Genomic DNA, 20944 nt, shown 5'->3' on the forward strand with positions numbered 1-20944 from the left:
GCCTGACTCCGATGCTTTTGTACGTGTGTTTCATGGTTAAAGAGGTTCACGGAAAGGACACTGACAAACACTCTGGAACACAGCTCTTGACACCTCTGAGATCGTAAGGCCAACCTGGTGAGAGCTGCTGAAGCTCTACTGGAAAACCGATCGCTTAATGTTTTGTTCCCCAGACACGAAGGGCCCCCTTTTCCCTCCCCGTGAAGCTGTGAAACTTAGAGCGGTTTGGGAAAGTGTCTCTCGAGAGTTCTGAAACTCTCAGTAAATGTTCTTGCTTCTCACGGCAGTGGATGCCTCCGCCCGGGTCTGACGCGAGGCTGTTCTCCCTGGAACAGGACACCCAGTGCACAGGGCTGCTGCCTCTTTGATCCACAGCTGATAAAGGGGGAGCCACGCTTCTGGCCTGTAAAGGCCTCATTGCTTCTCTTGAGCAGAACCGGGCTCTGGTGGGCACGCCGTTTGCAGTGCGCTCCCGGAAGGCCGAGACCCCAAACATCACCTGCAGCCCGGAGAGTCTGTGCACCCACCGCAAAAGGCACCCCCAAAAGGACCTCCTCCGGCCTCTCTGGAAGGGCCCCAGCAGGTCCTGCTGACTAGCCCCTGGGCCACCAAGACACTCCAGCGGGTGGACTCCTGGGTCCAGCGCCGCCCCTAAAGAAGGCCCCGAACCCCAGGTGGACCTGCATGCTGTCCAGCGACCTGAAGATAACCCCCACGGGGACCTGAAGCGGAGGACATCCGAGGCCGACAGCTTTCCCAAGACGTCTGGACCAGGCCTGTACACCTCGCCCTGTTTCCTCCCTCCCTTCCGTGGGAGGGCCATGCCCTCATGCCTAGTTCCCAATCCCTGGAGAAAGGGGGACATCGGCCCTTTGGGTCACCCTGTGAGTAATGTCCCCGGGGGTCGAGGTGCTGCCACACAAACCCACACGTACCAAGGACGCTGCAGAATGGCATGGAATAGGATGCCACTTATGAGCTAGTCATGAAAAATTGCACCACATTTTGTAGAATACCAGAGAAAATTCAGAAAGGAGAAGCTGAACAGCTTAGGCTCCCCTGAGACCTAGCGAGCCGGGCGCTTACTACCTCCCCGGGCTGACAGCTAGCATGCTGTGCACTGCCTTGGGGTTTCAGGTACATCTGAAATACTTCATGACGAATCTGGAAAAGGTAAAACCACGGGGGGAGGAATTGGAGGAAGATGCCCAAAAGGTACCAACTCCCAGAGCTCCCACCGTGGCACAGTGAGTTAAGACTCGGACTGCAGCACCCTGGGTCACAGTGGCAGAACAGGTTGCAGCTGAGGCTTGGGTTCCATCCCGGCCTGAGAACTTCCCTATGCTGTTGGTGTGGCCATAAAATAATAATTAAAAAAAAAGGTCCAAACTTGCAGTTCTAATTTAAGTAAAAGCTGGGGATGTGACATACAGCACAGTGACTACAGCTCACACGGAAAGATCTACAAGCAAACCGCTGAGAGCGGCTCCTCTAACAGGTCTGTCACAAGGAGAATTTTCTTTCCCTTTTTTATTGTACCTACATGAGACGATGAATGTTAAATCAACCTATTATGGTAATAATTTCGCAACAAATATAGTCAAATCACCATGCCGTATCCCTTAACTTTCATAGTGATGTGTGCTAATTATGTCTCAATAAAACTGGAAAGTAAATAAAAGAAGAATCAAAGTTGTATCAGTGCCAAAAGAATCCATTGTTACTTTTGCTGGAAAAACTAGCAACAAGGCCTACCTCCCGTTAAAAGCGGTAGTTGGAAGGCAAGCCTCTTATCTTTGTTCCCTGGAATGCACAGGAGCATCTCTGACTTGTTGAAGAGACACAGCCCCCTTTTGAAGACCAAAGCCGACCGCAGATGGCACATTCACAGCATTCCGAAAGCTGATGGAAACTAAAGGGCTGAGTGGCCACTAACAAAAAACAAAGGAAAAAGGGGCTGTCCAGTGAAAGCAGGAAGGTTCTCTCGAGGGCAGAGCCAAGAAACCACTGCTCCTGGGAGGGCCAGATCCCCTCCAGTGCCCTGCAGCTGCCCCAGTGCTCTCCCGAGGATGCCGAGGCAGACGGGTCCAGCACCAGGACAGCAAGCATGGCAGAGGGAGGTGTGTGCCCTCTTGCACCTGGGCAGGACAGGGTCCACCTGGATAGAGGCCCCCAGACTCCTCTCTGGACTCTGGCCAAGCCCGCCACGCAGCACTCAGCCCTAGAGAATCAGAGAAAAGCCCTACAGACACTGACCCATGCCCCCCAGCCCACCACCTTTCTTCAGGGAACCCCAGGGGAAAAGCCCTGAGCACATGGGCTCACAGCCAGCTTCAAGTAGCTCACGCTACCTTTCTTTTTATAATTAACCCATACAACCTCGGCTCAAGTGGAGGTTGAGAACATGTCTGGCAGCCCAGACCACCTTCTGCCTCCTCCTGAGCCCTAGCCAACCTACCCTGAGCAGGTAACACGAGCCTGCCTCTGTCATGGGGTAGGCAAACCACAGCTGGGGCCAAGTCCCACCACCACCTGATTTTGTAAATAAAGCTTTTCTGGAAGACACCCACAAGCTCACTTGGGCTAGGCTGGCTCAGCTGAGCGGCTGCCCTAGAGGCCAACTGCTTGGCCCTCTTCAGGGGGCTGCTGACCCCTGCACTGTCATCACCGCTCAGCCTCACTGGTGCCTGAGCCTCTGCACGGCCCGGCCTCTGGCCCCAGGACAGGTCTCACGGCTCATCTGCACTGGCTGGGTGGCCAGGTCAGATGTGGGCTTCGCTCTCACGTAAGTGGACTGGTTGGAACAGGAGAGGCCCAGATCTGAAAGATGGAGCAAAGAAACAGAGACAAGAAGCTCAGAGGTGCCACAGGTGACAAAGGGAGCAAAGAGAATTTCGTCTTACTTCATCTATGAGAAAAATATCAAGAGGAAAAAAAGCTCTTGAAATCAAAAACCTGATGACAGGAGAAGAGGGAGCCTCCTGCACTGCTGGCGGGAATGCAAATCCGTGCAGCCGCCATGGAGAACAGCATGGAGGTTCCTTAGCAAACAAAATACAGAGCTACCACATGAGCCAGCAACCCCACCCCCGGGTGCACATCTGAAGAAAACTCTAATTTGAGAAGACCCTGCACCCGTAGGTTCACTGCAGCACTACTCACAACAACCAAGACAGGCAAGCGGCCTCAGTTTCCCCCCACGGAGGGACGGACAAAGCGGATGTGGTACCCGTACACAGTGCGATATGACTCAGCCGTGAGAAGAGTGAAATAACGCCATTTGCTCATGAGTGACCCGAGCGATTATCATACCAAGTGAAGTCAGTCCAAGACAAACAACCTACGCTATCGCTTAGACGCGACAGCTAAAATATGACACGAATGAACTTTTTCACACGACAGAAGCAGACCTACAGACAGAGAACAGACTGGTGGTTACCAGGGGGAAAAGGGCTGGGGGACGATAAATTAGGGTTGGGTTAACAGCACACACTGCCATATAGAAAAGAAGAAGCAGGACCTACTGCGTAATACCCTCTACAGTCAGCACCCTGTGATGAACCGAGACGGAAAAGAACGGGGGGGGGGGGGGGTCCAGTCACTGTACTGTCCCCCGCCCATCAACCCACACCGCAACAAAAGCAACATGACGACGGAAACTAAAACTCAATGGAAGGTTTGGAAAACAAAGTTGAAGCGATCTGAAAGATAAAATAGGGGGTTTCGCAGATGTATTTGGGGCTCACTGCCCTCCTGGGACAGCGGGACACAGGGGCAGGGCTCGGCGGCCGCCACCTCTGGCTGGAGCTGCCCCTGCCTGGTTGGTGTCCTGTCGCTGGAGGCAACCCCCAGCAACGGGCTGGCCTCCAGCAACGGGCTGGCCTCCGGCTGGACCAGTAGTACCAGTCGTACCAGTGCAGCGCCCCCCTCCCCCCGAGGCTGTCTCCTTGCAGCCAAGCCCAGCCTCCCGCTGGGTCTGCCTTCTGCAGCCTGAGCTTCAGCTCCCAGCCCCAACCCGTCAGTCCGTCAGCCCGCCCGGCCCCTCCTCCTGCCTCCTGGCGGGAGGAGCATCTCAGGCTGGGAAGGGCAGGGTGGGGGCGGCTGACCCGTAGCTGCCACCCTCCTCCCAGGCCCCAAGGCTCTGCCTCCTTCCCACCTCACAGATCCTGCCCGAGGGCAAAGGCCTGACCTGATTCCGTCCCCCTTTTTCCTCTTCTCCTTGTGCTACCCAGCCTCATGGGGGGTTAGTGTCCTTTTGGAAGTCTGAGGCCTTCAGCAGGCGTTTTGTGAAGAGACCCATTTGTATTTTTAATGTTTTGTGGGAGGTGGTGAGCTCCATCCTACTCCTCTGCCGTCCTGATCCCCTCCTACACATTAATTTTAGCCAATAATTATCCACTGGTTTCTAGTTAATCTAGAAGGATGTCAGGAATGGTGTGACTTGGCTCCCAAATCAAAACGATGGGGTCTGCTGTGGCAAGGTTGAGACTGTGTTTCCAGTGCGACCTCGCAGAGCAGGAATCAGCACTGGTCAGCCCTCCCCTCAGCTGGCTCAGGCTCTCTGCCCCCCGCTGGAGGTCACTGTTTTTCCATAAACATTAGCAAAGAGGGTTTAGCCAGGTAGACAGGCAGCCTTGATGTGTCTCCCTGCCAGCAACCCAATCTGAACCCAGCTTCTTTTGGAGCTGGCAGGCTTTAGATCACTGTATCCGATCCATGGCTGAAATTCTGGAAGGGAAACATGCAGTCTCTGTGCGTCTCTGGTATCTATGTGTGTGTCGTAGCTGTGGTCCTGTCGAAGTTAATTTGGAAAAGAGCTCTGTGTAATTACTTAGAGGATACTAAGTACTCACACAAGTACATTAAATTAATGCCTGGTATTAGCTTAAGCTTGTTGGTTTGATTGATACAGACGTCTTTAGAGCCATCCATATGAAGTATAATACTTCTGTCATACCTAGGTTTACTTGAGGTTATATAAAACCTTATTATATTACAAGTTCGCCAACAACGAAAGTGACTGGGAGTGAAAAACTTAAGGAAAGTCAGTGTAAATCAGAGAAGTGCTTTTAGGTAAACTCTGCGGGAATAACGACAGTTTAGGAATGTCAACGTGGGGATGCTCTCTCCAGATATTTGGTAAACAGGACATTTTGGAGGTGTGCTCAACTAAGTTGGGTGATAAAAGTTTGCTGAACAGCTGGGTCATTCCCAAAGAAGACCCTGAAACCTTAATTCCCTTTACAGAGAAACTGAAGGTGCTTGGAAGTGGGCTGCGGCAAGGCTTGGATTTGGTCTCTGTGTTAAAAGAGAACAAGGTTTTCTCAAAATGCTGGGGTTTTTTGTTTTATTTATTTACTGTTTTTGTCTTTTGTCCTTTTAGGACTGCACCTGAGGCATATGGAGTTCCCAAGCTGGGGTCAAATCGGAGCTGTAGCCGCCAGACACAGCAACCAGATCCGAGCTGCGTCTGAGAACCACTCTGCAGCTCACTGCAACGCCAGATCCTCTACCCACTGGGGGAGGCCAGGGATCGAACCTGCGTCCTCATGGGTACTAGTCAGATTCGTTTCTGCTGAGCCACGGCAGGAACTTCGAAATCAATCCAACTGCTGTGTTTGTGGTCAATTACCTGCATCTGGTACGTGTGATTTATCTTGGTGGGTTCCTCCCGTCCAAGGCTCCTTTTACTTGGCTCTTGGCTTAGCCTGCTGGAATAAATTTCCAGATTGCTTGGGGATATACTGGGCTACAAAAAATGAAGTTTTTGACTTGATTCTTACTTACGAGCTTACTCATATTACAAGCTATATATTTTTACGCCCTGTTCTACAAAACTGTTTCTTGCATCTCCAAGCGGTCTGACTGAGCCTCTGATAAAGCCATACTGGTGTTGTATGATGTCAGTGACCACAACAGTGCAAATCCAGACACAGGAAGCAGCCAGAGGGAGGATTCTTGGGCCACAGAAGAGTAGCAAGAAAGGTGGTCCCGAGACCCCTGGCTACTGTCAATAAGGCCTGGTCCAGGACTAGCACACCAAGTGGCCTGTCAGCGAAATCTCTCCCAGACCCGGGAATGAGCACTCCCAGCACCGTGGAACAAAACGGTTATGAAATGCCGCCCAAGCCGTGGTCGGGTTTCTGAACACGAAGGGGACTTGCTGACTAAAAACTGCCATTTTCCAACTACCTCTACATCAGGAGCCCTGCAGCTGCTGACCTTCAACCCCCGGAAAGAAGTTCAGAGTGGAGCGCAGGAACGAGACACCGTGCGCTCTGAAAAACTGGCAGGATAGCCCTTCAGATAGTTAGGTATTTTCAGGTAAGGATTTTTATGAGCCCAAATTCTCCCATCTTCTCGTACCTAGAAAAGCACTAAAATCATTAACAGTGACATTTGTCTCAGCCATTAAGGAAAAGACTATTGGTGTTCCTGTTACGGCGCAGCTGAAATGAATCCAACTAGGAACCATGAGGCTGCGGCTTCAATCCCTGGCCTCGCTCAGTGGGTTAAGGATCCGGTGTTGCAGAGAGCTGCAGTGTAGGTCGTAGTCACAGTTCAGATCTGGTTGCTGTGGCTGTGGCGTAGGCCGGCGGCGACAGCTCCGATTCGTCCCCTAGACTGGGAACCTCCATATGCCCGGAGGTGGCCCTAAAAAAACAAAAAACAGGAGTTCCCGTCGTGGCGCAGTGGTTAACGAATCCGACTAGGAACCATGAGGTTGCGGGTTCAGTCCCTGCCCTTGCTCAGTGGGTTAACGATCCGGCGTTGCCGTGAGCTGTGGTGTAGGTTGCAGACGTGGCTCGGATCCCGCGTTGCTGTGGCTCTGGCGTAGGCCGGTGGCTACAGCTCCGATTCAACCCCTAGCCTGGGAACCTCCATATGCCGCGGGAGCGGCCCAAGAAATAGCAACAATAACAACAACAACAACCAAAAAGACAAAAGACAAAAACAAAACAAAACAAAACAAAACAAAACAAAACAAACAAACAAACAAACAAAAACAACAACAACAAAAAAAGAAAAAGACTATTAAAAGTCACAATGGAGTAGGAAGTTCCCCTGTGACCCAGCAGGTTAAGGATCTGGCATTGGTGCAGCTGTGGCACAGGTCACAACTGCAGTGTTGGTTTGATCCCTAGCCCGGGAACTTCCACACACCATGGGTGCAGCCAAAATAAGAGAAAAAAAAAGTCACAATGGAATAGCTGTTCAGACATCCAAGGTAATATTAGACAACATGGGTATAATTTCAGACAACTGCTGAGTTTTATAAGCTATGTCAGACTTGATGCCACCAGTTGTTCTCAAAACAGCATCAGCAAAGGACAAATATATACATGACCATGCCAGTGGTTCCACTCCTTTGGACAGGGTGGCCCGCGCTGACTCTGGACTATAATCAAAACTGCTACCAGGCCTAACCTAGGTCTCACCCTGCTGGATGCCTTGTCACAATCCTCCTTCCGCTGACCTAGTCTCTTCCAGAAGCCAACGGCTCCATCTTCAGACGATGCTCCAACAAGGTTCCCAACCCATTTACCAGAAACTCCACTTTTCCTGAGCCCTTTACACTAAGCTTCTCAAGATTTTTACTCGAACCACTTCTAAATGACCAAAGTGGCTTTTATCCCAATCTATCAGCACACAGAACGCTCGATGGATCAATAATCCTAGGTAGAGCCAACACATCATCCCTATTCATCACGAAGCAGCTACAGAAGATGAGACCTTCGCCCAAATGCCAAAGACGTGGCACTGCTGATCTGTCGGGGGAAATACGGAAGCTGGCTTTTAAGCAAAGCCACTTTATGTTAACCTCAGACTGACTAATGAGTGGCCTTGTATCTCAGCCAAACAGAACCATCATGTTTCAGCCCTTATTTGCATGTTGACAACTGAAAGAGGACAGCAGGAAGCCAGGTCCCTTTTAAGCAGAGCCCAAGCCACCACCCGAGGGCGACGAGCTCTCCTACTCACTGCTCCCCTTAGCGGTGTAGGCAATAAATCTCTTCTAACCTACTTCTAAAAAAAAAGAAATAGGAGCTCCCATCGTGGCTCAGTATCCATGAGGATGCAGGTTCGAATCCTGGCCTCGCTCAGTGGATTAAGGATTGGGCATTGCCATGAGTTGTGACGTAGGTTGCAGACGTGGCTCTGATCCGTGTTCCTATGGCCGTGGCATAAGCTGGCAGCTACAGCTCTGATTTGACCCCTAGCCTGGGAATTTCCATATACCACTGATGTGGCCCTAAAAAGACCAAAAACAAATAAATAAAATAAAAAAAGAAAGAAAGAAAGAGAGTATAGAATAAAAACAATCCTGGATGTGCAACATCTCAAAATGCTGTAAATTAGGAGGTCGGGATTAACATATACATGCCACTATATATAAAACAGACAACAAACAAGGACTAACTGCACAGCACAGGGAACTATGCTCAGTATCTTGCAATAACCTGAAAGGGAAATTAATATGAAAAATAACACATATATGTGTGTGTACATAACGGAATCACTGTGCTATACACATGAAACTAATACAAAATTGTAAATCAACTATACTTCAAAAAAAGAAAAAAGCAAACCAAAAAACTTCTCTATCTCCCTTGCAACCTTCTCAAGAAGTAGATAGAGGCTTTGCTCCACAAAACCAGCAAGGAGACCAGAAGGGGAGGCAAGAGCACTGCCCAGGAGGAAGGAGGAGGCTCCGGGGGGACTGGACTGCATGGCCTGGAAGGTCAGATGTGGCAGAGGTCAGGGCCCAGGGACCTCTCCTTGACTCACAGAACGCTGGGCCAGGGCAGAAGTGCATGCAATGTGCAGAAAACTAAGCAACTGAAAAGTGAGGCAACTATTAGCTCCAGGGAAAACAGAAAGGAACTTCACCCCAGGCCCCACAGTCTTGGCTGTCGACAGTGTCTGCAAAGGTGGCACAAAAGGAAGGAAAGGCGGGGCAAGTAGGGCATTTTCCGCGGCAGGAAGTTGGCATGAATCTAAGAAGAATTACAAAATGGCAGGAGTAGCAGGTTGTGCAAAGTAGCCTGAAGGAGCTGATAGTCGCCCTTCTGGGGAGGGGGCACTGGGACAGACAACAGCCGTTCGCAAAACATCAACTATATTTTAAGCACTTGCTCACGTTGCTTTGATAGGAATAGATAAAAATTCTTAAAAACAACAAACACAAATGTTTGGGGAGGCAAAAGTGAGGTCCTTCCAAAAGATCATTTAACCGAAAATAGAATTTTTTTTCTCTCAGACGTCATGCCCATTCTCTTCTCCCCGCCCCCTCCCCCCAGGAAGCAGGACCCCTCCCCAGGGAGGGGCGCTGACACTACATCAGGAGGAGGTGACTGCACCAGGCCCTGCTCACAGCACACAACCCACGAAGCAGCCCCAGATGGTGCTCAACCCAAAGTCACATGATGTGAGGACCAGCCACAGAGCAAGCAACAAGTGGAGAGCCTCCACGGCCGTTGCATCAAAGCTGTTATTTGCTTACAGAGGGTGCAGAGCTGCACAAACCCCTCATTTACCCACGTGTGGATGGACAGCCTGCCTAGACCTCCTGGCCTCTCAGGCCCGCGGCACAGAGCCCCACAGAGCACCCCCTACACGTCCAGGTACCCTCTCCCAGCACAAGGCTCAGGCTGCACTGGGCCAGCCTTGCTCGGAGGAGGTGCGGTCCTTCTCAGCCTGGCCAAGTGTCTCAGGAGGACATGCCAGGTCCTGGGGGCAAAGATGTTGGGGTCCCATGAGTGCCTCCACCCCAGGCCCCCAAACAGCTCAAAGTACATGTGCGCCTGGCTGACAGAGCAGGATTAGCACACTGGACAGCTCCAAAATCTCTGTTTAGAGCCTGTCACCCCTTTGCCATGCGAGGTCGGAGGAAGCCCACAGGGGTCCCTCCATGCTGAGAGTCACATAGGTCCCTAGGCTCCTGGCCCTGCAGAGATGCATCCTTGCCGAGGTCCTGCTTAACTGGTCCAGAGACACCTCTCCACAGTGTCGGGAGAAACCGAGGCCCATGGTGGCTCAATATATAGCTAAGGGAGTTCCCGTCATGGTGCAGTGGTTCACGAATCAGACTAGGAACCATGAGGTTGTAGGTTTGATCCCTGGCCTTGCTCAGTAGGTTAAGGATCTGGCGTTGCCGTGAGCTGTGTTGTGGGTCGCAGATGTGGCTCGGACCCCACATTGCTGTGGCTGTGGCATAGGCCAGCGGCGACAGCTCCGATTAGACCCCTGGCCTGGGAACCTCCATATGCCGCAGGAAGCAGCCCTAGAAAAGGCAAAAAAGGACGACAACAACAACAACAAAAATATACATATATATATACACACACACACACACAGCTGAGAAGAAAAGCACAGGTATAACCTCCACGGATAAGATTAAAACCAAATACAGCTCTCAAGTGACACAGGTATATGCATTTATCAAAACTCAGCTCCAGACATGTGAAAGTAGATTCCACTTAGAATAAAAAGAAAATCAGGCAAGTAGTAGATTCCAGTTAACAGGGAGAGAACGCGGCAAGCCGAACAGCCTTCTGCAGCTGGCGACGGGCGCAGACACTGATGTTACCGTCCTGTCTACTTTTGAACGTGTTTGACACATTCCGTGATGCGAAGTCGGAAAGCCGCAAGCCAACATGAGACGCTATGTTCCACCTCTTGGACCAGCACAGGTCAGAGAGGAGGTGCCTCACTCGTCGGTGAGGTGAGGCAGCAGCGGCCTTCTCGAAGGCCCGGTGGACCAGCCTCGATGTGGGCTTGCGATGTGCAACCCCTGAACCCAGCAAGTCTCCTAAGGATTTGCCCCAAACTAAAGTCTTCAAATACAGGAAATGAGGTCCACTCAAGCCCAGGCCCTGCAAGGATGCACCCCAAGATCTCAGGGACCACTGAGGGCTCCACATCAGCGCACAAACCCAGGAGAAGGTTCCTCATGGGCAGGGGCCGCAGGGTCTGCAGGGGGGAGGAAGTGCTTTCACACGTGACATTTACACCTCGGGAGCCGGGAACAGGCGCACACACCACCCTGTCCACAGCGTAACCAGCTGAGGGACAGCCCACACCCAGGCCAGCTCCCAGCTCTCCTCCCCGAACTGTGGGGAGGGCCTCCTGACCTAGACCTGGACCCCTCGTGCCCGGAGGACCCTGCTCTCCGGGCGAGTGGGGGCAGAACGGGGTGGGGGCGGGGCACTCACAGTGATGACGTCCAGGATGCTGAGGAGACTGTGGACGCTGTCTCCGGCCAGGACCTCTTTGACCACCAGCTCGGTGCCGTCCTGCACTCGGGAAAGGGAGCGGAGTCACCCACGGCGGGAGGCCAGGCTGGGCCCAGGCCACCGGGCAGACAACCTGCGCCACCTGGTCATGAGGGCGGGGGCCCCGGCCCAGCCGACTTGTGCTTATGAGAACAGGAGCGAGGATGACTGCGGAAGCCAGAAGCCGCCGGCGAGGCCTTTCAGCCCCGAAGCGCGTCACCACCAGGACAGTTTGCCTAAGGGAGTCTGCTGGCCTCACTGCGGCCAAGGCTGCGAGGCCCAAGTGCCGTTATTCTGGGTATAAATAACTGCATTTTGACATCTTCCCCATGGGATTAAAAGAGAAAGGAAACCATGTGGTGCCAATGATTCAGTAGCAGACTCACCTCCGCGGGCCCCGGGGAGAGCCCTCTGCACTCGATCCAACCGGGCGCTGCTCACCGTCCCTGAGCCCCTCCCTCTGCCCGAGGGCTGGAGGACACTGAGCCTGCTTGGACAAAGGCCATTTCCTTTCCAACTACCCCCCAGCTCCAGCCGCAGACAGAGCCCCTGCACAGGTGAGCACTGTACCCTGAAAACACTGCGGGCCAGAAGCCTGAACAAAGGACATGCAGGAGCCATCCTGGGGCCACCTTGAGGCAGGGGTGGGGGTGGCCTCGCGTAGCCCAGGGTTCCCCGCGTGTCTACGGTGGGAAGGCTGGGTCACCACCAGGCAAATAAGCCAACCAGGCCTCAGCAGCGACTCGAATCACAATTCAAGGATGTGATTTAACAGACGTAGGAAACAGGTTAGCTTCCGGCTGAATTAATAACTTAATTCTTTTCTTAGCATTAAAATTGTTTATAATCTGAACCCTGAAAATAAGGCAAGGGTGCGACTGAGCATGGCCCTTCAACGCCCAACCACTGAGGGCTTCTGAGGAAGTGGGAGGGACATTGCAAAACACTTCCGATGGAAGTGCTGGTGCGGAGGCTCAGGTTGCTGCTGTGGTGCAGGGGTGATCCTGGCCTGGGAACTTCTGCATGTCACAGGCACAGCCAAAAACCAAAACCACACAACCAAACGCTCACGATGTGCCTGGGGAAATGCAGAGGTGTGCCCGCACGCAGTGCGTGTGCATCAAGGGCAGCGGTGCCAAGGGGCAGGTCAAAGTCTGTCTCCAAATTTTGCGCTAACTTTTCCACGGAAAACTTAGGACACATTAAAGATGGCAGAGCTCCCAGTGCGCGCCCCCACGGCCACCCTGCCCGGCGCCAGGCTCTCACCGCATCCTGGATGCAGACTTCCAGCCGCCCGTCCTGCACCACGTAGATGCTGGTGTCCGGCTCCCCTGGCCGGAAGACATGCTCCCCTTCCAGAAGCTGCACGAAGACCATGTGCTTGCAGAGTTCCAGGAACAGCGGCTTCTCAAAGTGCCCCAGGACCCTACCAGAAACAGTGCGTGTGGGTGGGACACCTTCGGGAAGGGGGAGGAGGACACAGGCCACCGACCCTGCTGGCCAGGCCACAGAGCTAGCTTTCAAGGGCTGCAGACCCCGGCAGCAAGAGCACCTGGAATCAGAAGCTTAAACTTCAGCCATTGCCATCAGCTTGGAAAACTCTCGAGCCCTGACTGTGGATGTGAATGAGAGGCGTAACCAGCGGCAGGGAGTGGGGAGCTGGAGGAGGAAATGGGCTTCTCGCGAGGGGGGACCGAACTTTCTATTTTCCATCTAGCTACACGCTTCCCATGCTCGCTCTGGGTCCTCCGGGAGACGGAAACACTGACAGGCGGACACACCGAGCAAAGAACCAGAGGGAAGTCTCTGCTCACCACCATGAGGGCGGACCGGCCAAAGGAGAGGCTCTGCCAACCGGCGGACGGAACGTGCACACACTGAGATCTGGGGAGTCATTCTGGCTTAAACGTGGGTTAACTTGAACTGTACGCTGACTGCAACAGTCTGTTTGTGGCCTATAAGGCATACGTCCTACATCTGCTTTAGTTGTTTTGTTTTTGTTTGTTTGTTTCTTAGGGCCACACCGGGGCGTATGGAAGTTCCCAGGCTAGGGGTCAAAACAGAGCTACAGCTGCCGGCCTGCACCACAGCCACGGCAACGCCGGATTCCAGACCCACTGAGCGAGGCCAGGGATTGAACCCGCATCCTCATGGATGCTATTCGGGTTTGTTTCCGCTGCACCACAACAGGAACTCCCTGCTTTAGTTCTTAAAGAAAAGGGTACGCTGACCAGAAGTAAGCAACGTCCATGCTGGAGTTCCCGCTGCGGCCCACGAGGGTCAGCAGCGTCTCTGCAGCGCCAGGCTGCAGGTTCGATTCCTGGCCCAGCACAGTGGGTTAAAAGATACTCCATGGCTGCAGGTGCAGCACAGGCGCAACCACAGCTGGCTCTGATCCCTGGCCTGGAATCCTGGGGGGTGCCGTGCGGCGGCCGAAACAGCGGGAGAGTAATGGTGTCCCTGTTGGAAATGAAGATGAAGTGCCCTCTTCCTGGGGCACCAATGCTGGCGCTCCTTTCAGGATAAGTCTTCTGGGAGTTCCCGTCGTGGCTCAGTGGGTTAAGAACCCAGCTAATACCCAGGAGGATGCGGATCCTATCCCTGGACTTGCTCAGTGGATCAAGGGTCCAGCATTACCGTGAGCTGCGGTGTAGGTCACAGACGTGGCTTGGATCTAGCATTGCTGTGGCTGTGGCTGCAGCTCCGATTCAACCCCTAGCCTGGGAACCTCCATATGCTGCGAGTGCGGCCCTAAATAAATAAATAAAAGACTCTTCCCAGGCGCCAAAGCCATACTGGCTCACCGTGCATGTGCTGATCTGCTTTTATACAAATCTTGAAAGAATGTATCCCTGCTTATCTGATGTTCTTTGTCCTAAGAAGATATAAAACTGGGAGTTCCCTGGTGGATCAGAGGGTTAAGAATCCAGGGTTGTCACTGCTGTGGCTCTGGTCACTGCTGTGGCACAGGTTCAATCCCTGGCCTGGGAACTTCATGCTGCAGGCTTGGCCAAAAAAAAAAATTAAATAAATAAATAAGAGTTCCTGTTGTGGCTCAGCAGGTTAAGAACGTGACTCCCTCAGTGGGTTAAGGATCTGGCATTGCCACAAGCTGTGGCATAGGCCACAGAAATGGCTAAGATCCAGCGTTACTGTGACTGTGGTGTAGGCCGGCAGCTGTAGCTCCAATTCGATTCCTGACCTGGTTACTTCCATATGCCACAGATGCAGCAGTAAAAAGAAAATAAAAATAGGGAGTTCCCTTCGTGGTTAAGGCACCCAACTAGCATCCATGAGGATGCAGGTTTGATCCCTGGCCTTGCTCAGTGGGTTAAGGATCCAGTGTTGCTGTGAGCTGTGGTGTAGGTTGCAGATGCGGCTCGGATTCCATATTGCTATGGCTGTGGCTGTGGCTGGCAGCCGTAGTTCTGATTTGACTCCCTAGTCTGGAAACTTCCGTATCCCTTGGGTATGACCCTGAAAAAAAAAGCCTTTGCTGAAAATGAAAATCATGCTTCTCTGGAGCAGTTCCTCAGAGCTTTCTGAAGCGCTGTCTTCCAGGCTACAGTCCTCGTCTTGGCTCAAGTCAAACTCTTTTTCATCCCTAGTATACACCGTTTCTCGGTTATTTTCATTGATGAACCCATTCACGGCCACAGGGAAAGGACACCTCGGGCCAGGCTGAGGCTGGTGCCCAGGAGCGCGGCCCACAGCAGGCCTCCCCAGGCCCCCATCTCTTACCGAACGTTTTTCAGCATGTAAAGAACTTCTGAGGGCAGGTGGGAATTCTTCACATCAAACTCCGTGAGGTCGGCCTCCAGCAGGGAGGGCGGCGGCTCCTTTGGCTGCAGGGTTGGGTATTCCTTCTTGAAACGCAGAATCCTACAAAGCAGAGGTACACGCACGTGGAGCAGAAGCCCACGGCGGTTCACAAGCAGCTGGTGTGAGCGCTGTGAACCCACAGCGGGGAAGCCACGGCCAGTGTGATGGCCAGAGGCTCCTTGGTGCCCACTGGAGAGGGTAGCTGGGAACTGATGGGTCTGAAAGCCACTCCTGATACCTCTTGGCCAAAGACAGCACCTTGGTCCTCTTCCTCACCCGCTGCCGGGGGGCGGCCGTGTTCCCCACGAGGGTATTGGGGAGTGTGGTCACCTGCAGAGTGAAAGGGGGAGGCCTAGTCTGGACCCTGTGACCAGCCGGCTCCAGTTCTCAGCCTCTGAGGCAGTCCCAGCCCTCAGGCCTGACACCGGCCGGCGTTGTGGTCCAGTCCTCCCGCCCAGCTGCCCAGGAAACAGGGAGCCATCTTTGGGTGCTGCCCTCGCCAGCCAGCTGTGGCCTCACACAGCCCTGGATCTGCGCCCCGTGTCCCCTGTGCCTGGAAGGCCGACACTCCACCTGGCACATGCCGTGACCCGAGCGCCTGCACCAGCCTCCCCATCTGCAAAGTTCTTTGCCCTCCCCACAGTCCAAGCCCACTGGTGCGCCGAACAGTGGTGCTGAGGCCTGCAGAGGGCCTGGCTCCCACGCTGGGGAGTGGCGGCCCCCAGCAGCCGCTGCCCCTTGCTGTCCCTCAGCTCCGCACGGTGCCGGCAGCGCTTGTTGGTGTGTGGTCCCCACGCCTCCTCCTTCCCTCCCACGAGTCCTGGCACCCCAGGACCCCACTCCTGACCTCTGCCTGGGTCCAGCCCCTCTGTGCACAGTCCCTAGCGAGCCTCTCACAAGGGAGCACTTTTGAGAGCGGCACCAGCCTCAGCACTAAGCAGAAGCCCTCTGTCCCACGCACCCCAGGGATACTCCAGGGAGGGGCTTCTGTCCTGTTGCAGCTCATACCTGCCTCATGGGGTGACAGGGCCTCCCTCTCAAATGCTTCAGCCCCGCTGCTCCCTCCCCAGACCAGCCTCGAGCCCCGCTCGGTCCCTGGGCCCAGGCCGGTGGGAGCCACAGCCTCTGCGAGACGAGGGCAGCACCCACGACAGGGCCCTGCCGGAAGGGCGCCGTGGCGGCGCTGCGGCACGAGTACCTTCCTCATGATCTTCCTGCCGTAGAACATCACTTTGTCCCGCTTCCGGAACCTGTACTGCGGAGCGGGCTGCGCGTGTCCTGCGAGAGGAGCCAAGGGGCTGCCTAAGCACCTGTGTGCACACCGAGTGCGTCCTGTCCCCTCTGTGTCTCTCAGCGTTGCGTGACACCGCGTGCCAGAGCTGGGACAGACCCACCCAGAGGAAGGGGCATTTCATCTCTTCTTGGAAACTAGCGCTGAGAACGTTGGGACAGACTCAAAGCCCATGGACTGACGCGCTCGGCCTCAGCCTGGACAGGCCAGCAGTTTCCAAGCAATGACGTCAAGGGCTTGAGAGCCGCTCCCGGAAGCGCAGCTCACAACACAGGGCGAGGCTCCCACACCTCCCCACCCTTCCGAGCCCTCCTCCCCCCGCCCTAGAGCCAGGGTCTGGATACTCACCAAGTTGGCTGAACTTTCTGTACACAAAGAAGGTGGTGATGCCAATGAGGGCCAGGGCCAGAAGAACTCCAAAGGCAACCCCCACCAGCTGGGTGAGGTCACAGAGAATGCCCATCAGCAAGGCCACCACGAAGCCCATCCCGCCCCCCCCAAAGGCCACAACGAAGGACCTGGGGCAGCCACGGCTGGAACAGGCCACGGATCCCAGGACCCCCCATCACCCGGAGCCCTGGAGATGGTTACCATGGTGGACTGGGAATGCTGCTCCATCAGCTGCAGACCCCAAGCCCAGAGGGTGGCCCCCAGATAATAGCCGGCCTGCAGAAGAAGCCTGTAGTCAGGAAGGGCCAGGATGGGCACAGCCCTGGCTTCCCAGGGAGCGAGAACAGAGCTGTGGTCAGGGAGGAAGTCCCCCAGAAAGACCTTCCAGGATGCCGAGGTTCCCCGAGACATCTGCTCAGGAGCCAGGCCACCCACGGGAGTGCTGCACAGGGCCAGCAGCTGTGCTGTGTCGACAACAAATGCTCCGGACATCGCTAATGCATCCGGACCCTAAACCCTGGGCTCTGCTGCTCCTCAGGACGCAAGTCCAGAGGAGCAAGCCTGGCTGCCCTGGGTGGGGAAAGGCCACCTCTCAGGGCCCTCTTGTCACCAACAGGACCATGTGCTGCTGGCCCCAGGGCAGAGAGAAGCCCTAAGGAGCCAAGTGGATTTTGAGGACATTAAACACAGCTCACAGCAGAGAAGGGCTCCCAGGGAAGGAATTCACAGGGCCTTCCGAAGTCCAGACCCCAGGGCGAGAGGAAGGAAGGGAGGAGAGAAAGGCGGAGTGGGATGGTGAGTGGGCAGACGGCTGGGGCAGCTCACACGAGGATGCTGGCTGACCCCCTGGAAGAGGAAAAACTAGCCAAACGAGGAGCCCCGCTCCATTCCTCCTGGTACCCACACACCTTCCACGCAGCCAGGAATAGGACAGAGTGAGGGGAAGGGTCTACACAAGCGCCAAGGATCCAAACAGCCTGACCCACCCTTCGGAGCCAGGATCACACACAGCATTGATGCCAGAAATCCCAGGGACCTCAATGCACTCAGAAAAGCCTTTCAAATCAGAATGCTGCACCAGGCCAAATCAGGAAGTGACCCAGAAAACTCCTGGCCCAGACTGTTGTGCTTGGCTATCAAGGCCACATCCACAGGCGGCAGATGCCCACCTGCCCTCACCTGAGTGTGCCACTGTGAGCTCAACCACCCCCTGGGGGCAGCCAGGGCTGTCCAGGGGAAGGGTCACAGGCGTGCCCCCGGACCTATTTACACAGCCTCTCATGGCTGGGCACCTCAGACTTTCTGGCTTTTTACTGTTGTTTTAATGCGTCTAATTTTCTGGTTTAGGAATAAAGGCCTCTGTGATGTGGCTGAGATGTTCCTAAGTGGAAGCAAAGGGGCTTCCCAAGGGGCCGCAGGACTGACCAGTGTGAGCAAGCGGTGGTAAGAGGAGGGCGGCCCCAGGGGAAGCAAGGGGCGGAGGGGCCCCAGGGCCCCTCCCACAGCCAGGGGGCGCCAAGAAGTTGCCCTGGGACACGTGCTAAAAGGACACTTTCTCCTCATCCAGGAGTGGCCACAAGGGGGAACTGTAAGGCCCGATTTCCTCACGGGGATCCTGGGGTTCTGTACCTCTGGGCCGGCGTCCTCCTCCTGCTCCATGGCTAAAAGCAAAATAAACAGGCAAAGTGAAGAGAGGAGAGACGGGTCGAGGAGCAAAGCAGTGCCTCCAGCCCCTCCCCGCGTTCCTGTCCACGTTAAATCATGTTTCCATTGAGAGGAAAATCCAGACGAAAACAGTGTTCTTCACGAAGAGCAACTCTGTCAAGAAGCAACGGCAGCCACTTCTCCCTCTGTAAGCAGCCGTCGTGTGGCTGGCCAGGAACCAAGAACGGCAGCCTCTCCCAGCCAGTCAAGGGCAAATGTGGGCAGCTGGGCAAAGGGCAGCCAGGAGTTCTGGTGCCACGCAGAGGAGACTGCGGCTGGGGAGGGGCGTGTGGCCACACCGCGGGCTGTGAGCCAGATCGTCCTTGGGGCCTGCGCCCCAGGATTTCCCATTCAGCGCGGCTGAGCCCTGGAGATGGGTGCGCGGGCCCCGGGTGCAGTGAACGTGGGGACCAGCCCTGCACGCCTGGCCTCTGTGCCACGGGGGCAGGAGCCATGTCTGAGGCCTTCACCCTCTGGCTCCAGGCGCCCTCAGCAGGGCCACGACCAGAGAGAAGCGGCTTGTCTCTTCCAAAATCCCACCCCGAGGGTCCGGGAGCCTGTGCTCACTGGTCAGAGGTCCTGGGTCCTCCCTGTCCCCGTGGGGAACTGCCTTCTCGGATGTCTCGGGGACCAGCAGTGCCGTGACCTCAGCTCTGCTGACCAGGCCTGTCTCCCCACGCCGGCCCCCCAGGCTGGCAGGGGACAGAGCTCACGGCCCCAGCACCGGGCTACACACGAGAAGGGCCCTTCCTTGCTCCACCTGCACCGGGTCAGAGGAAGGCGACCAAGCGGGAGAACCGGGGGGCCGGCGGCTGCGGGGTCGGGAGCATCAAGGCTAGGGAGCGGCGGTTGGGAGGGGTTATGGACGTAGGGTTGGAGGGGAGTTAAGGGGTGTCAGGTTGGGGGTGCCGGGGGGAAGGCGTCGGGTTGGGAGCCTCGGGGTTCAGGAGCGTCGAGTTGGGGCCGTCGGGTAGAGGCCGTCGGGGTTGGGAGCGTCGGGTTGAGGAGCGTCGGGGTTGGGGGTGCCCGGTTGGGGCCGTCGGGGCCAAGCGGCCCTGAGGGGCTGGGTACGCGCCAGCGAGGTCTGGGGGAGCGGACGGCTATCCTTCCTCACAGAACGGGACCCCCAGGCCCGCCACCTCAGGGCGCTCGGAGGCGACTCACCGGGACCGCGCGTTCCCGACGCCCGCGCTCCCGTCCCTCCGCCCCGAGGCCCCGCCCACGATTCCCGTCACTCCCCCGAAACCCCGCCCTCGACGTCGGCGCTTCGGACAGCCGCCTCCCGACAACCAGTACTTCGCCTCGAAGCTCCGCCCCCGACGGCCGCGCTCCCGACGCCCCACCCTGACGCGGGATCGCCCCGCGCATTGGCGGGATCCTCGCCGGGCACGCCCCCTCGCAGGGCCGAGGCTGCACATTGGACGCGGCTTAGCCAATCCGAGTTGCTCTTGCTGCGGGGCGGCCCGGGTAGTGCCGGAAGCTGCCGCGGGCGCCGGAAGCGGAGTGTGGCGACTGCGGGGCCCTGGTAGGTGGAGCGGGCGGTGGCCGCGTAGGTGTGCGCTAGGCCCGGAGAGCGTTGGCGTTGTGTGGGCCTCGGCATGGGCCTCTTGAGTGGGGCGGCTCGCGCTCTGGTGCGGGGCGCCGACCGGATGAGCAAGTGGACCAGCAAGCGGGGCCCGCGCACCTTCTGCAAGGGCCGTGGCGCCAAGGGCACCGGCTTCCACGGCCGCGACGGGAAGTTCGTGCAGATCAAGGAAATGATCCCAGAGCTGGTGGTTCCCGAGCTGGCCGGCTTCAAGCTCAAGCCCTACGTAAACTACCGCGCCCCAGAAGGCACAGACACTCCCCTGACGGCCAAGCAGCTCTTTCTAGAAACGGCGGCGCCGGCCATCGAGAAGGACTTTAAGGCCGGGACTTTCGACCCTGAGCACCTGGAAAAGTATGGCTTTGAGCCCACGCAGGAAGGCAAGCTCTTCCAACTTTACCCCAAGAACTTCCCGCGCTAGGAGCGGACGAACAGCGGAGGCAGGGTGTGCCTGGGACTGAGCACTTGGACCGGACCGACCCTCTTTGTTGACCCTAGCCTCGGGGTGGCGGGTCGGGAGGCCTGTCCCTCGTGCCATTTCTATTAAAGACTTTAGCTGTTCTGAACTGTTTGTTTTGGGTACTTGGTAATTGCAAAAAGGGAGCATTCAACGTAACAGTTTAGGTTGCATTGACCCAGGCGAAGTTCCTTACCCAACTAAAGGTTCTGGAAAGTAGGCAAGAACACTGGCTTAGAAGTTCTCTTTTGGCTTTGGTTGTCCCTACTGTGGCTTTGGTTTACAGCTGTGGCACAAGTGCCATGCCACATGGTGCTTGGCCAAAAAAAAAAAAAAAGAAAACCCGTGGCTTAGCTTGCAGGAGGAAGAGAATTCACAAGGCAGATGGAGGTTAATTTAGCTCCCAGATCCTTTGCCCC

The 20944-nt window shown here is 55.6% G+C and overlaps 2 protein-coding genes across 32 annotated transcripts in view; one reads left to right on the forward strand and one right to left on the reverse strand.

The window, feature by feature from the left end:
• Positions 1 to 19711, reverse strand: part of PNPLA7 (patatin like phospholipase domain containing 7) — a 61971-nt gene extending 42260 nt beyond the window's left edge. For 9 of the 31 annotated variants that reach the window (XR_014831090.1, XR_014831088.1, XR_014831087.1 and 6 more), the window contains exons 1-9: positions 19648 to 19711; positions 18409 to 18440; positions 16981 to 17055; positions 16738 to 16825; positions 16297 to 16376; positions 15337 to 15428; positions 15018 to 15158; positions 12543 to 12702; positions 11217 to 11297 (exon numbers count right to left, since the gene is read on the reverse strand). Coding sequence is in view for 17 of the 31 variants with exons in the window: in XM_021081075.2 (XP_020936734.2) it covers positions 11217 to 11297; positions 12543 to 12702; positions 15018 to 15158; positions 15337 to 15428; positions 16297 to 16376; positions 16738 to 16825; positions 16981 to 17055; positions 18409 to 18438 (747 nt within the window). In the remaining 14 variants the exon portion in view is untranslated. Of the gene's footprint in view, positions 1 to 11216; positions 11298 to 11662; positions 11764 to 12542; positions 12703 to 15017; positions 15159 to 15336; positions 15429 to 16296; positions 16377 to 16737; positions 16826 to 16980; positions 17056 to 18408; positions 18598 to 19050 lie in introns of all 31 variants that reach the window. The other 22 variants (XR_014831098.1, XR_014831092.1, XM_085002003.1 and 19 more) reach the window with 7 other exon arrangements.
• A 267-nt stretch (positions 19712 to 19978) lies between these two features.
• Positions 19979 to 20634, forward strand: MRPL41 (mitochondrial ribosomal protein L41). Its single transcript, XM_021081118.2, has one exon. The coding sequence runs from the start codon at positions 20082 to 20084 to the stop codon at positions 20487 to 20489; it is 408 nt and encodes a 135-aa protein (XP_020936777.1). The 5' UTR covers positions 19979 to 20081; the 3' UTR covers positions 20490 to 20634.
• Positions 20635 to 20944: the final 310 nt, after the last annotated feature.

This window comes from Sus scrofa, chromosome 1, assembly GCF_054392235.1.
Source record: "Sus scrofa isolate SSC_HxYL_T2T_F1_AM1 chromosome 1, Sscrofa_HxYL_maternal_Yorkshire_Landrace_v2.0, whole genome shotgun sequence".
Lineage (NCBI taxonomy): Eukaryota > Metazoa > Chordata > Mammalia > Artiodactyla > Suidae > Sus > Sus scrofa.